The sequence below is a fragment of the Megalops cyprinoides genome, chromosome 6 (genome assembly GCF_013368585.1).
Source record: "Megalops cyprinoides isolate fMegCyp1 chromosome 6, fMegCyp1.pri, whole genome shotgun sequence".
In the NCBI taxonomy this organism is placed as follows: Eukaryota; Metazoa; Chordata; class Actinopteri; order Elopiformes; family Megalopidae; genus Megalops; species Megalops cyprinoides.
Window position 1 is genome coordinate 9,676,856 of NC_050588.1, and position 16,776 is coordinate 9,693,631.

Below are 16,776 nucleotides of genomic sequence, written 5' to 3' on the forward strand. Positions count from 1 at the left end.
TGTGGAACAATTACTACGTTTTCTTGAATTTTAGCAGGAAAAAAAGATAAAATATGAATCCCTGCCAGTACTGAGTGTACCGTTTGAGATTTGTGGGTGAGTCCAAGTTACAAAGAAAATCACTGCTAACAGCAACCAATCACACTGTAAGAGACTCGCTATGCATGATCGCCATCTAGCTTACTACCCTCAATCTAGGGAGAAGGGCAAATGGCTGCTAGGGTTTTTAACAGAGTACCAGTGCCACCTTGTGACACTAGTGTGTACTGACAGTGCATACTCGGCAAAACCTTTCTCATCGGTAATTTAAAAAACACCAGCTATGAGGCTAGTATGTTTCTTTTTATGATTTTTATTGAAAACACATTTACAACAGAGACTGCTCATGATGGGGACTGGTACAGTAATGAGTAGACTTTACAGGCAGAAAATTGACAGTCATACAGTTCTTTTACCATCATAAAAAAGCAAATCATAAAAAGGAGGAAAAAAAATACAGGTAAGAAGTGTCCAGAAATGTTTTTAAAAATAGATAAAGATGACGTAGATTCTTCTTGTCATAAACAACCTCCCAAGAAAAAGAAGATTCCGCTATTGACTTGAGGAAAGTTCTATTTGAGATTCATGTTCAGATGGTCTATCGTCACCCCTGCTGCTTACAGAGGAGGGTACGACAGCGCTCGTGTGTTTGCCAACACAATGTGAGAGTCTTGTTGAGACACAGGCGCTGTCTCTGGCAGTGCGCTCCACACGAGACCACAGTCTGGAACACCCAGGGGCCGAGGAGGTGAAAGCAGTCGCAGTGGTAATGGTGGGCTACCTCCGGGTAAGGGGCAATACCTCCTGAGCACAATGTCAGAGGACGGAAGAGACTGAATGTCAATTGCCGCTGGGTTCCTGTAAATTGGGGATGATGAGGAAAGCGGTGCTCTTTTGACCTCCGGCCCCCAGGAGGCACTGTGGTTCATGTTTTCAATCCAACCCCTGGACGTCCAGCTGTTTGTATGATGGCGGACCCAAACCCCCTGTAAAATTGTACCAGAGAAGTTACTTAGAGAAGGACAGACACACAAAAAGGGCAACGGCAGGCCATGACAGGTTCAGTAAGTACTAAAGTGGAACTCCCTGAGAAATGTGAAACTTGTCAAAGGAAGTGTTTTTTTTGCCATTTTGTTTGTCTCTCGATTTAGTAACCTCGAATGGACTGGATGGAGCTGACTATTTCATACATATAACGTTACTCACACCTCACTGAGACCTGAGTCACAGCAAATCTTTTAAAGACGAGTGTGGCAGATTCTACCGAAAGTGAGCACCGAGTTATGCGAAGGTGCAACTGCTGGAAATAAAAAATCATGACAAGCCATTTCCATTTTTTCTAAAGAGATGTAATATTTATATTATAGATAAATGTGTTTTTTTTCCCCACCCGCACCTACGCAGCGGAGGGAGGGAAATGACAGCTGTGTGACCGATGCAGGAAGGCAGCAGCTCTGTGACTGCGCTGGATGCCTGTCTCAGCGATGCGGAGTGTCACTTCGTCTCCGGTGCGAACGGCGCTGTTGTAAAGCATAGCCTGCACTCATTCTGTCACGTCGCCCCTCGCAGCGAGATTGACGTGGAAGTGCTTAAACGACGCGAGAGAGACGGCTGGGCTGAGCGCCAGCGTGTCCAACAGCCGCACCGGTTTCAGACTCAGACACCGTGCGCCCAACCCCTGACACAGCCTGCTTGACATTCGACCTAATGGGTCACGGAGACGACGCTGAAACTGGAAATCTGAGAATGTACCCGCAGTTCCTCATCTTACGATTTAACAGATGCGCATACTTTAAAGCGTGGAACTGATTCGACTGTGGAAAACTCTGTTCCTTCCCAGCTGTGACGTCAGCGAACTACATTCACTCTCTAACACATGAGAAAGACAGACACTTGATTTGTAACTACGCACAAGTCACCTGTTTCTGGTGTCCTTATGTGCTGTTGAAGCAAGTAATACGTGGCTATGCTGAAAATTAAGCCATATATTTTGACGAAATATCGGTATTTCTTTGAAGTTTAATTCAGTGAAATGTTAATCTCTCTGTTGCTGTCTGCCGGCCTTGTGAAGCTCGACCCCACACAGAAATGAGTATAAAGACGCAAGGCTAAGCACTGCTGGAATATATGCAAATTAAAGTACACACAAGATACAAACCACTGAAGGCTAAAAACAGCACATCACACATTACATGTATTGTTTAGTTAAATGTAGGAAACCTGTAATTATATATGTGAGTGACAAATAATGTACCGGAGAAAGCGGCTATGTTATAGCTTCCCTGAACGATTAACAACTACGTATGATTAATAGCTACGTAATTTGCTAATTTTATTTACTAGGATCAACACAGAAGCAGAGGTGGAGCAATGCATTCTTATGTTGTGGGTCAGATAACCTGAAATTAGCCACGAAACCAGGAGGGGATTTCAAATTAGCTTATTAACTAAGTGTATAAAACAGTTTTTCAAAACGGACATATATCATGTATATACAAAATTTTGACAAGGAGCTGTACTACAGACCAATGAACACTTCAGTCCTATAGGAACATGGTCTGATGCTCCTAATGGAAACAGCTGGTCATACCTCACATTCACTGGATCTTTGTATGGCCTTCACAAAATACACCTTAGTGGGTATGTGGGTACCTTAGTGAGTATCGCACCGGGCTTAGAGTGATATAGGCTTGCTTTATCGTTGTATGTCAGTTGTTATGAAGACTTTCGTTTGCTTCATGTTCACAAAGACATTATTCATTTACAATTCATAAAGGGCTAACAAAAAACAGCGCATGTGAAGTGTGACCGATTAGTATTGGTAATGCAATTTGGGCCCCAATTCACACTCAGAGGAGATAATAGATGTTTTGCACATTTGCACCAGCATTACAATTTGCGATTGGCATGTGGTCGAAAAAATACAAATCTGAAAAATCTCACAGCATGTATAACGTACATACATGACTGAGCAAACTGTGTCCTGTAAACCCTGAATGCGACCCTACTGCTCCAACCGATGACTTGAACTGGCCTTACAGCCGACCATTTCATGACAGTGAATGGAGAGATACTGCTTTAATCTCTGGATAGCTCTTTGATGTCTTAAATATGCCAAGAAACATTTTAAAAAACTTAGATAACTTAGATATAGTGATACAAACCTTAAGAGTTTGAGAGTAGCCAATTCGATGAATGGTAAAACATACTTGTCTTATTTTAAACTTAGTTAGCTTTAAATACTTACCAGTCCCACCAGCATTTAAGAAAGACTATTTAAAAGAACTGTAATGTAAAAAACAAGGATAAGCATGAATGTTTCATTGTCTATTCTTGTTTACAGGCAATATATTTTTACAGGCCGCAATTAGAATTTATATGCAATTTCACTCCTGAACACCTGCCATGTTTAACATTGTGAGTTGAACATCAAAAAGAAAAATGCACAAAATCGACAATTTTAGGGGCTCAGTGTACGATACAATTTACGAAAACTCTCCACATTTCCACGCTCCTTTCTTGACTCAAAATGATAATGCTTATCAGCGCAGAACTAGGCAAATCACAGCCAAGGCAGACAATTTAGTCAGTTTCCCCAGTGAGTCTGCCAGGTTCCTTTGCCTTAAGTGGAGTGTTAATCGGACCCTTCTGAACAGAGGCCACCACATAACCCCTCACATACTGCAACCCTTTGGGTACAGTTTGATGGCTGCTGACGTGGGCCCAGCCAGACTGCATACACAGACACACAGATGTACACACATCATTTCCCTGGCAGTGCACACACACACACACACACACACACACACACACACACACACACACACACACACACACACAAGTAGGCACCCCATCTCCCCAACACTGCAGACAAACACACACATGTTGATACGCTGTCTCCCCCAACACCGCCTGTGGCGCGATCCTGGCGGAGGACAGCACAGCAGGGGCGGAGCAGGAAGGGCAAGGAGCAAGCAGGAAGTAGACGACACCAGCCACAGGAAGTGACGATGAGTTAGGGTGGGCAAAGGACAGCTTAATCTGTGGCAAAGGCCCCACTCTATGGAGCTGGGAGATGAGTCGAGGAAGAGAGCCGAACTCACTGAACTCCCAGTAAGAAAACCCAATCTGTCTTCAACATGGGGTCTACTCTGACACGACGGCCAAAACAAAAACATGTCAAACTATGATCTAGTTTAAATTGAAATGCTGCTGCATTTTAAACTCAAACAGAAGGCAACTTTGCCGTTTGACTACTGAGTAAATGGTCACATTGTCCGTTTGTGGACATGTGCTACTTTAAATACCACTATACAGCTAAGATAAACCCTATCCTAACAATTTTTCAGTGAATAATTTCCACTCCAACTGATATGAAATTTTGCCACTCTCCTGCTTGGGTACAAAGCGGGCGTGGAGCGCAGCAGCTGGGCTTTGGGGGGTGCGTGGGGTGGGGGCGCTCTCGGCTGTGGGCAGCACAGGTGCGAGGCAAGCGTCTAAGCCAAGCGTCACTTTCGATGGTGCTTACCTGCAGCGGACAGTCCCGCTTCCGCCTGCACTTTGCCCCTCGCCCCGCCTCCTCCTTCTCCTTCCACAGGGAACCCTCTGTCCCCCTTGTAGAGTTTGGCTTTAAAGGGAGAATCTTTCTCTTTACCTTTCGATCCCTTCGGCCGGCCCGCCGTCTTCTTCTTGGACTTGCTGTCACCCTTCACGCCCAGCAGAGGGTGCACTTCTGTGGGGGGGAGAGGGGGGGGTGCGAGGCTTGTAAGCAGCGAAAACACTTGGGACAGGTTCAGACCGAGACCACCCACGGCATCAGAGGTTGTCCAGATTGCTAAGATATAAAGCTGAACATGTGAATATGGTAAAAGTCTCATCAACACAAGCATCTCTGAAGCACAGCAGAAGGTGCCATTTTTAGGACTTTGGGCTGACATAAGGACAGCAATTCTCAACACAAGCCCACTAGCATAAGCCACTATGTACTAATATAAAGTGTGTACATAATGTGAATGTGCAAAGGCTACTTCCTCTAGTGCTTGAATACTTATAAATACAACAGTCACAACTTTTCTTTTAACCCCAACAGCAGAGAAGCTTTGTGCCCACAAGTACATATGCGTGTGGTCGCGTATGTGTGTAAATCCTCACCGTCGCTAGGGACGCCCTGGAGCTCGATTGTGGTGGTGCGGGCCTTCTTCTTGGGCGGGGCCCCCTCGGCCGAGGGCTGGCGCTGCTTCTTCTCCCCGCCCCCGGAGTGGCTGGAGCCGTCCTCTGCGGGGGTGGTCTGGCCGGCCGCGTCGGGCGGGGGCCCGAAGGGGTTCTCTTCGGGGTCCTCCACCTCTGGCGCGATGGGCAGGTACAGCAGGGCCTTGTAGTCCTCCAGCTCCTCGTCACTGCGATACGGGTCAGATATTAGGCTCCTCCACTGGAGTTTACACAAGCCCACAAGTTTAACCCATGGGCACTAATTAGTGTGATAATCACAATACAGCTGCTTAGCAGACCCTCTTATCCACGGAGAATCGTGTGCCTTTCAATGTTTACAGGTTAACCATTTATAAAGTTGGGTTTAAGGTAAAGGCTACAACAGCAGTGCCCCACTGGGGAATCAAACCAGCAACCTTTGGGTCACAAGCCCCGCTCCCAACCATACCATGCTACTACCAATTTATCAATGTCACACCACCCTCTTCATTCACCACCTTCCTGTATAGAAACTGCAACTGCACTTCCCATAGTTCATTTGGTACTGAGCAAACTGTGTGCTCCAGACATCCGCCATTAACTACCATGCTCTTACCTGCTGCAGAAGGCCATGATGGGGTCCACCGAAGTCACATCCACCTCCTCATCCTCCGCTGCGTCTGCACCTGCAACAGGCCCCGGAAAAACATGGGGTGACAATCGGCACCGGTAACGCACCACCTCGCAAAGCCCCAGACACAGGTCCTCAATGCCTTTCACAAGTCAGTGATGCCAGGAATGTTCTTGGGTTATTTTAACTACTCGTCTTGCTTTAATCATTCATCTTCCTGACAGCTCCTTTCATTTTTTACCTGTAAATAACAGTGTGGCTTCGATTACAATAAAAATTCATTTGACCCACTTGCTCCGAGCCTACTGTAATGAGCACGTACAGACGTCGTCCTCCTTGGGGATGACTCATCGGTGCTTAAAAGGACGGGAGGGTAAGTGAGTCAAATGCAAGCTGTGTGTGACGTCTGGCAGTAATGAAACAGACTGCTGGGGGGCTCTCGGCTCCCCAAGGAGAGCTGCTGGCGCGGTGCTTGAGGGTCCTCTGCCGTACCCATCTGCTCCGGCTCGCTCTTGTCCTCGTCCTCGATGTCGAACTCCGACTCCCTCTCCTCGTACTCCACGTTCTCGTCCAGCTCCTTGAAGTCTGGGGCGAAGGCGCTCCAGTTTTCCTGAGGACCGAAGCAACACGAGATTCGACTGCTGTCGGTAGGCTAAACAATCTGGAATATCTTAAAACGCACTTTAAATTTACGCCACTTTAGGTGAAAGTACAAAAACATCTCTCATAATCTTACTCTTCTCTTTGAACACACCCATCTCCAATGTGCAAAAGTAAAAAATAACAACTTCATCAAAAGCCAGCTCAGACACATGGAGCAGTTGCTCCACATAAGACTGTTTCTCACTTGGTATACTCGAACTCGAATCTTTACTCAATTCAAACACTAAAACCATGTTTAACTTTCAGAAATACTCGCTCATAAGACAGGAAATGGTTTTCAAAGTGCCATATGGACACAAATCCTCAAACAGGCAGAAGAACTTCATTTATTTAAGCTGAGGGAAAACCAAAGGTAAAAACAGCATGGCAATGACTACCATCAGCATCATAGCGTTACTTGCGTTACATAGCGTACAGGAAATATACAAAGACCTAACAGCCACTCACCACTTGGTTCTGGGCCCAGATGGACACCACTCCGCTTGAGATGGAGGCGATGATGGGTCGCACCGGGTGCCACTGCAGAGGAACAGAGCAGGGGTGAGTGCGGGTGGCACCGGAGAAGTGACGCTGGGGGCACACCCTTCCCAGAGGTCACTGCATTCAGGTGTACATATGACTGGGGACAAGTGAAGTGAGATGGGAGATTTCATGGCCCCAATGCAAAGCACCAGTCAGTTATTACAAATGGTAAAATTAGTTCTGCATTATGGCTGTCTGGAAAGGCTGCATGGAGTAAGGCCAGGGAATTTTCCAGCTCAGCCACGTGAACAACTTATGGCATTAGGACTTTATAGCCGTAATTGAGATTTAGTGTCAAGTTTCAAGGGCTTATGGGTAATACCAACAATGTCCCACTTCCAATCTCAACCAATAGCCAAGGCACCCAGAATCATCTGCTCTAAACTTTGCTGCCTTAAACTACCCTTATAGTTAAAAAAAAAAAAAAGATTTATTTTCATGGACTGTAGCTTATTATAGAGCTTATCAGACTTTAACAGATCTAACACAACAGTCAAAAGCTTTTCTTTCAAACACACATGATGACTAGAACTACTGGAGAGCTAGTCCTTACTCAAACAAAGAGACACTTGCCGTTTTAGAGCTGAATGAAAATAATGCTTTGATCGCGCACGGGAAACAACAATGTTTGATAATTACGTCTATTTACCAGGTACTTCAGGTGAAGTGGCATTTCAAATCACAAAAGAAACCCGCAATTATGATTAATTTACATAATTGCCTGTTCGCCACAAAACTACAGTCTGGCGTTACTGACGGTCCCATCGCGTCCCGTGTTTTAGTGGCCTACCTACAATTAGCACAAATTTAACTCTCCATAGAGCTGCCTGCAGCAAAGGCATTTACAAAATGCCTCCTGGAAAAGAGAACTGTGTTTGTCTTCCTCGCGCTCTAGTTGTATTTCGTCTCTTTCATTTCAGTCCCTTCAAAAACGAAACCGATACAGACATCCGTTCATTCACTGAACAACTGGCTTTGCTGCCCACCCAGTGTTCACTTCTGAAGGTCTGCAGAGGGAATATCGAAGAAATGACATACTTAACACACGAGGGCATTTACGCAGAAAACGCTGTTGTAATTAATAAAGCATAAAGCATATTGTATGAAGTTGCATATTTAGTTAGGTGTTAAAAGTGAAGTGTTATCTGAGGTGGCTCTGTCATTACAGTCCAGTACAGGGTAAGCACAGCCTGGCTCTCAACTGGTAGGGCCCTGCTCTTCCAAAGTGCCCGAAACTTCGTCCCTCGCCAAGCTTAATTCCCTTTCGAGAACCATTGCAAAATATGGAAAAGGTTTCCTGCACCTTTGATCACTGAACACTCGATATTACTGTAATTACCGTCCTTCTATTCTGAATGTAGTTTTTAATGACATCTTTTGAAATTACCCTATAATGGCAGCTTTAAAATAAGCTCTTTCAAACGACTTTTGTCAAATTTACTTTTTGGAAGCAATGCACACATTTGTTCTTCTTATTCGCGTTCAAGTGGCACACAAGTTGGAGACGTTCCTGGAATTAGCTGATTGACGCCATTAAATGAATCATCGTTGACACTGATGTTTCTGAGTGCCAGGGACAGTTCAGATATTCCCAGAAAAAGCAAGTACATTAAATCTAGGAAAGCAAGAAGTGTGCTGTTACACTGAGTTCCAGACTTGGACAGCTACAGAGAACGTTAAGCAACTTCTGAGCTTCAATTACTGTTTGATTGGGTTTTTCCATCAGGATGAGGTGATTTGTCATGATATTGTCTCTGTCTCAACACCCAACCATAACAACCTGGACTGTGATTGTGGAAGAATGCATTGCAGTGAATCTAAACACATGGATTTCAATATGGGACCTAATATTGGGCAGGTTTTAGAGATTTCTCTCTGAATGCGCTGCAAGTAAAGAATTGACATACTATTCCCAGCTCCATTTTTATTTGACACATGATACGCTGGTTAAAATGGGATGATCTGGCATGTGTACCCGTGTGCATGTGCAAGTATCCACAGAAGAACAGCAAACCGGTAGGGGCAGAGGCAAAAACGCCTCCAGACAAATTTAAACCTGGGCGCCTGGAAAAACTGATTTCCAAAAATGATACCTGCATAGTACTCCATCCCAACAAATAACATGAGTAAATCTGGCAAAAGTTTAATCCCACGTTATTTGACATACCGCTTATTATCCATAAATTCACACTGGGAAAAGTATAACTTTTCAACCCCATATCACACTATAGACTGCATCGCGGCCGTGGCATCCTGTCATGGATCGTATTTCAGATTGGTCCATCCCCTAAACCCAGCGCTCTTTACCAGGTAATCTAATAAACAAAAAAAAAAACAACAACGCCCTGCAGGTATTGAGCACTCACTGATGAGTAATCTGCTGACAAAAACAACCCTGGCATGCACCGGTGTCCCCCTGGGCTCCATCCTCGGAGCATTAAATCTCACCGCCACGTCCAGCAGCAGCTCCCCACGGGTGCCGTGCAGGATCTTCACCAGGTTCCCGATGCTCTTCTCCCAGATGTAGAGGGCGTGCTGGCGGGCTGAGCCGGCCACGATGTACTCCCCGTCGCCTGAGAAACAGCACTTCTTCCAGGGCGTCCTGCCAAGTGGGGGGGGGTCACAGAGAGAGAGTGCATCAGAGCATGAGTGGGGACAATTTTAAAGCAAATGTGTCTTAAGAGAGATTCACCAGGGCATAATTGAGTACAGGGAAGCCGGTACATGGACTCCCAGATTTCTAAATTATTTTGGAAAAACGTGTTTCTTTTACTAACAGGGTTTATGCTTGTTAAAAAAGAACCTAACCAGAAATAAGCTTGAAATATGGTAAGCCAATACTCCACTTAATCCAATTTTTTGAGAAACAAAGGTTCCCCATTCAACATATTGAATTTCCGAGTTCTAAATGTTCTTGGTTATAAAAGGCTGAAAACTTGCTGGGTTACGGCTCTCTGTGGGACCAGAGGATAAGATCCCCAATTTAGCACTGATATGTAATGAGAAACAATATGGTCTTCTACGAGAACACAGTATATATTCAAGACCACCTTTCAATGTGTACTGACTTAAGCTGCACACATGAAATGTATTCTATAGACATGGCTTTCACCACTAAGGTTCCATACCACTTGTTAAATATCCTGTAACTCTCACCACGCTGTAAGGAAAGAACAGCAGAGATTAGCTCACCTGTTGACGAGGTCCTGGAGTTTCTGCATGGGCTCTGGCTCTCCGTCCCGTCCACAGGTCAGGATCTCTCGCCCATCGTACACCCTGATGATCCGGTCCGCCGTGTTGATGAGGAAGCAGCTGGGGCGGGGTTCGAGTGGAAGGTGATCAAGAACTTCAGCAGCTGCCTGATTTGTGCTCTGCGTACATGCTGCCCTCAAGAAAACTGACCCAGGATCATTTCACCAAACTGTAATCTTAATGATCTGGACCCGTCGAGATCAAACTGATCCCAGGTCAGCATCTGATGGCAGCATACTTCCACATTGTCTTCTACACGTAACAATGAATATGATTGCTGGCTTCTTACCTGCCTTTGCGTGCAAACTCGATGGACTTGATCGCAGTTGTGTTGCTGGTCCCCGTGGTCACTCTAAATGAAGCCACCAAATCCTGGGTGTCTGTCTTCAGCACCAGGATCTACAGGGGTGAACCACCAAAACAATGAGAAGCTGCCTCACACCTAAGGTAACTATTAAAAGGTACAAACGTTATTGATGTGGAAATTCCCATCAGTGAGGCCTGACCTTCCCCTTGGCGTTGCCGGTGTATATGTACTCCCCACGCCGGTCGAACGCTGCCACCACGTTGAGATCCGAGTCGTCATCCACGGGCAGTACCACGTGTTTAGAGTCCGACAGGGTGAGCAGCACTGGTGCCGACTTCATGGGACACACCAGGACTTTGTCCCTGAGTGGCAAAAGCAGGTAGAGAACAATTTAACTGCAGAATTTACAGAATCATTTTACAGTTGTAGTACCAATTTTTTGTTATGTTCACTTTTTGCTCCCTCATTAATATCATGCAATTCAACTACATAATAAAATAATAATAATAATAATAATAATAATAATAATATTTTCTGTCACTATTATCATGAGAAGTTACATTACACTGTAAAGATGAACACAGAGACTATTCACTAATCATTTTACTAAACCTAAGCACTGAATTAAACCTCCTATTCCAACCAAGCTCTCGGGAACTCTTTGCTCCAACAATACCTTGCAGATGACGATGTTATGGGGTCAGTTGTTAAAGCTTAACAGAAAGTCAAAGCAGGAAACCATTTGTACATATAATAGAAAGAGAGACACTCACAGGTTCCGTGGATGATACTGCAGCTTGAGGATGGGCGAGGGGAAGCGAAACCTCTGATCACAGTCCCCTGTGAGGACGTCCCACTGGGACACGATGTTGTCGGTAGAGGCACTGACCAGCTTGTGGCCGTCTCTACTCCAGCTGTAGGCAGAGAAAGACGTCAGATGCTGGACCGCTTTTCTAAGCCCCACAATAATGAGGTAACAAAGCCACCTCCTCACCAGAGCGAGCAGACGGGGTGTATGTGGGCGCTGATGATTTTGGCAATGCCGCGGGTGAGAAAGTCCCAGATGACGATGCGGCCGTCGTTGCAGCCCACGGCGAGCAGGGTGCCCCAGCGGTTAAAGGTACAGGTGAGGGCCATGCTGATACAGTCCAGGGTGCCATCTGCCTCCTGCAAGCGACGTGCACACACAAAAACTTGCATCTATCATACAGCACTGCCGTTGGTGGCATTAACATCATGTTATGAAATCGCTGTCTTGAATCTTACAATGACTTTTGGTAGCTTGACTAACTACAAGCGTACCAACCATCATGGCCAGAACTTTGACTACCCATGAAGATAGTACGTGGTTAAATAATCGGCTGTTTGCTAGATAACAATGAACACTGAATGAACAAAGCAAGCGAATAGATTCTAACTAGTATAGTCTATCTGACCAATCAAGACACACCATCCTTCTGCGACTGCAAGTTATCCATCTTCATTACTTACCTCTGGGTAATTCTGCCCGAAGGACTCTGAAAAGACAAGACATCATGATGACAATCTAATGCCTCGTAACTTTATCAATAAATACATTGTTTTCGCTGTGAGCCGACATGTAACAGGTTTACTGAGTTAGCTAGCTTTCTTAATGCTAAACAGCTAACATTAGTTCACTAGTTTATTTGGAAAGAAATAGTAAACGCTACGTTAGTTATGAATGACAACTTACTACGTTAACTTTCAAACACTCGCTGAGTCAAAATAGCCAAACGGAATAAATAATGGTATGTGGTAAGTATTCAGGAACACTTTTTCCTACCAACGCCAACAGATTTTCTAGTTAGCTACTTCTTCGGCAATTCAATTGTAGACTGCGCTAATACACTACACTTGTTTTAGGGAGCTAAGGTTAGCTGGCTAGCCTCCGATATCAACACAACACTGAATTAGCTAGGCTAGCTAACTAGTAATACAACTGGCTGGTTAGCATTGAATTGAACCGATTCAGTAATTACCGAGCAATTCCAGGTTCATGATTAACGTTTGTCTGTAATCAGTGCAACGAAATCAGCTTCAAAATCATTTACAAATACAGCCGTTATTGTAATGTCGTTATTTCCGAGGGTCCATAGACGCATAAAAACGACAGCAGCCACCGCGCGACTGGCGCCCAGCAGAAAGGAAGGACCCAAAACAATGCTATGTTTACGCTGCCTGAAATGACAAAAAAGCACAGAGTCAGTAAAATTATACCAGTGGATCATGTCGAAAATAATTTCATATAAGTTAATGCTATGCTGCCGCGTGAAGTACAGTTTACTAAATACATCTTAGTAAATGCATCAGGCGTTAGTAAAGACGGCTAACAGTGAACGCGCCTCAAATCTTCAAAGGATTCGGCGTGCTGAGACTAAAACCCAAGTACATTGTATCTCAGATGAGCGGTAGTTTGAGATTGGTTTGTTCACACTACTTCACAACATTGCTGACATGTGTTGAAAACGCCAAATTTAAGCAACGAAGTATTTGCACATGGTTTGGCTTTGTCAGGCAGGCTAGTAGGTTTGAGTGGTTAGTTTTGCTGTGCTCATTTTCATAGCCTGTTTTAGTCATTCCCGTAGTGACCGTACATTTTAAGAATGTTAGAATACAACAATAGTAAGAAAAAGTTTGCACAATGCTTTACTCTCACCTTACGGTTGTTCTGTGATTTCGAATGACCGTTGACTGGGCCGCCTGTACCTAAAAGGTCGTTGTGCAGTCCTTGTCTGTAATAATTATTACGTTACTACATTATTGCTTTAGTTGCGGGTGCAGCGTTAAAACTTCTCTTGGGTGAGAAACGGTAGTCCTGGACTGCACCTGAGTGCCTGTGATTGGTAGCCTAAATTTGGATTGTCAAACATCAAAGTGCCCTGAAAGTTGTATGTTTTCTTTATAAATGTAAAAAAAAAAGTAGCAGCTTGTTCTGCTCATTACTCGATTTTGGTAGAATTTGTGTAAATTAAAATATAAATATTCGGAAGGCAGTTACCTGTTACCTCCAGCATAAATTGATATGTGTAACTGTATGTCTGGGAATAGAATAATTGAGAAAGTTATGTGCAGAGAGGGACAGTGGCTGAATCACTGTTAATTCACTCTCTTTGGATAAAAGCGTCTGCCAAATGAATAAATGTACAAGGAAGAAATGATTATGAATGAATATTAGGGCTGCTGTTGTCAAGGGGTAAGCACTGTACACTCATTTTTTTGTGTGTTATTTGGCTGCTAAGAACCCTTGCAGCCACACCATTTCCCTTATGTCTTTAGTACTTGGTCCTGAAGTGATCTTCCCATTAAATTTACATCAGTCTATGTAAATTTTCAAATATAGATGTCTATACTTTGAAATTTTTATGCAAAATTTCAAAATATAGACATCTCTGGGGGTGTGGTACGCAGGCTCTACAGCTGAGGACAGGAAGGCTGTGCGGAGGGTTATTAACACCGCCCAAAAAATTATCGGCTGCCCTCTGCCCTCCCTGGACGACATATCCAGATCCCGCTACCTCAGTAAAATTAAGGCCATCACAGGAGACCCCTCACATCCCGCCTATCACCTGTTTGACCTGTTGCCCTCCGGATGGCGCTTCAGGTCAATCAAGTCCCACACCATCAGACTAACCAATAGCTTCTTCCCCTGGGCCATACGGACTGCTAACAAACACTGACACCCCCCCCCCCCCCCCCCCCAACCCTCTACCTCATTACAACTGTGCAATTTCACTGTGCACTTTAAGTAGTTTTTAAAAGGCCATATTAATGCACAAGCTTTTCTTTATATTTCTTTTTATTTACAATGTGTCTTCTTTTTAAATTTGTATTTTATTGTATATTTTGTATTTTTTTTCTGTCATGTGCCTTATTTGTATTGTGTTTACATAAATGTTCCTCAGTGCGCTGTTGTTGCAGACCACCCACTATTTCGTTGTACCCCCACCGTGCAATGACAATAAAGTCTATAATGATTCTGATTAGACGATTACTATGTTCAAATAAGAATGAATGGTACTGATGGATTGATGTAGTAACAGTAACATGTGCTTCTCATTGCACTTTCTGTTAACAATGGGAGGTTGATATTTCAAGTTTCTATGTGCTGTTGGCTTGAAAGGACCATTCAAAAAGTCTGATTCTCACAACAGAAACACTACATGACTTATTCAAATTACTGAATGACTGATAACATGATAGTTCCACACATTTCCACTCACCTCATATGACAAGGTGCTACCTACATGGAAGAGATGGGGATACAGGGAAGGCAACCACCCAGCCTGACAAAATTTTAGATCCTGGAAGAGGCCTGCAGGGAGAGGGCCTGCAATCATGGGTTAAAAGCCAGAACCCCAAAACTGAGCCCAGTGGACTGTATTGAACTCTATGTTGAGGGCAGTGCAACTGGGGTAGCAGGTAAGTAAAGTAGTAATCCTATTGATGGCTGCTGTAACACTTTATTTATAGGAACAATACAAGTAACAGTTAAACATTTCAACAATAACTTCAACAAAGATTCCTGACCTGCTGACAAACCTCTGCAAAGCCTCAAAGCCTTATAAAGCCAAACAAGTCACACCTGGCCAGAAAGCCACAGTACCTCTCAAAATGTGCTGTGACAAAGTCTTAAGCAGTCAACTTCTGGTTCTGTACAGGACAGATGCGCTCACATCCATATTCCTCTATTATAAGTTACCGTTAGGGAAACTGCAATAGCTTTGCACATGTGACTTTTTTCTTGTTTCTTGATATCAGCTCCATAATCGTAGTTCACCACTAATTAGCATGTCTTTCTCGGTGTCAATGAAAAGCCTGTATTCTGAAGTTTCTAAAAAAATGTGTGGTTGCACCAGATACCAGAATTCAAGAGCATTACTTGTTGGCAATTTACAGTATTTCCTTTTTTGAACTTATACATGTTTATAGATTTGTTCATCTGCATTTCAAAAACTGCTACTGTAGATATGTGTATATATATATATATATATATATATATATATATGTATATATATATATTTTTTTTTTTTCAATTTCATTGTTAAAGATGTCTCTCCCTGGTCACATCATATCCTGTGGAATCTACATTTATATTTATATTTTTATATTTCTAAGCCCACCATGTGCCTTGATGCCCTTGCTGTAAATATTTGTAGCTTGTTTCTGTGAAAATTCTTGTTCTTGTCTCTCAGTGTCACTGTGTTATGTCGAACTGTTGTATTGTCACCGTGGGCCTGAGAGAAACGTAATCCTCCGTATGTCCTGTGCATATTGGAGAATTGACAATAAACTTGACTTTGACTTTGTATGACTTTATTTGGTCTGCTGGAGAAACGCGGTGTCCTAATAACTAAAATCGAAATGATATTATCTATTTACTACCTTACTAAGTGTTTGTAAAATGTTTGTAAAAAATTCCATATTTGACTGATAAGAGGTATCGTATTTCATAAATAGAAGTGTGATTCTCTTTGGAGCAGCATGGGCATGATTCCTGAAGTGGGTTAGTAAATGCTTTCTACCAGAGGATGGCACCAGAGTGCTCATGGAATTGCTCATGGCCAAAACCTCTTTGCCAGTATGTCCCAGACATGCAACTGTACAGTACATTCAGTACTTTACAATCAAAGTCTGTTCTGAAGCAAAATTTACAATAGATTACCTGGTGATGGTCACTTGGTTACCACAAAAAGATGTCACTTTATCTATGTCCCATAGATAATGATCTTTTTCTGTGATTGTGCAGTGGGCATTATGCATATTCAAGACACAATAATATACACAACATAAACTTAGTATGTATTCTGTTTTTTTAGTTTTCCTGCAATGTGGTTGATTGTTTTTCCACTTTGTCAGTAGATGTTTCTCATGTATTTGTATTTTAACACATGTAAAGGATTTATTGCTTTAAGTTGTGTTTTTATTATCTCATGAACTATAAATCACCTGGGATCTCCTAATGACAACACAGTCATTTGCTGTTTTTATTTTACTTTAGAAGAAGTATGTTTCCCTTCAGTTTTACTGCACTCCTTTTGTACAGATATTTGTTTAAACAATCCTATACTGTTATTCAAAGCCATGATTGTATGGAATCATACTGACATAAAGCAATGTCAGGTTTCATTGTGCCAATATGCTTTATTCTAATGTA

At 43.3% G+C, this 16,776-nt stretch overlaps 1 protein-coding gene across 2 annotated transcripts; it reads right to left on the minus strand.

The window, feature by feature from the left end:
* Nucleotides 1–395: 395 nt before the first annotated feature.
* On the minus strand, nt 396–12,736 carry rbbp5 (retinoblastoma binding protein 5). Of its 2 annotated transcripts, none has more exons than XM_036531653.1 (14): nt 12,602–12,736; nt 12,093–12,118; nt 11,596–11,768; nt 11,375–11,515; nt 10,801–10,963; nt 10,584–10,693; nt 10,235–10,354; nt 9,491–9,644; nt 6,968–7,039; nt 6,350–6,467; nt 5,843–5,912; nt 5,191–5,435; nt 4,694–4,771; nt 396–1,025 (listed from the first exon to the last, which is right to left on the minus strand). In XM_036531653.1, the coding sequence occupies exons 1-14, from the start codon at nt 12,618–12,620 to the stop codon at nt 973–975; spliced, it is 1,542 nt and encodes a 513-aa protein (XP_036387546.1). In that variant the 5' UTR covers nt 12,621–12,736; the 3' UTR covers nt 396–972. The 2 variants fall into 2 exon arrangements, with proteins under 2 accessions (XP_036387546.1, XP_036387545.1); XM_036531652.1 differs by having other exon boundaries at nt 4,568–4,771.
* Between the last annotated feature and the right edge of the window lie 4,040 nt (nt 12,737–16,776).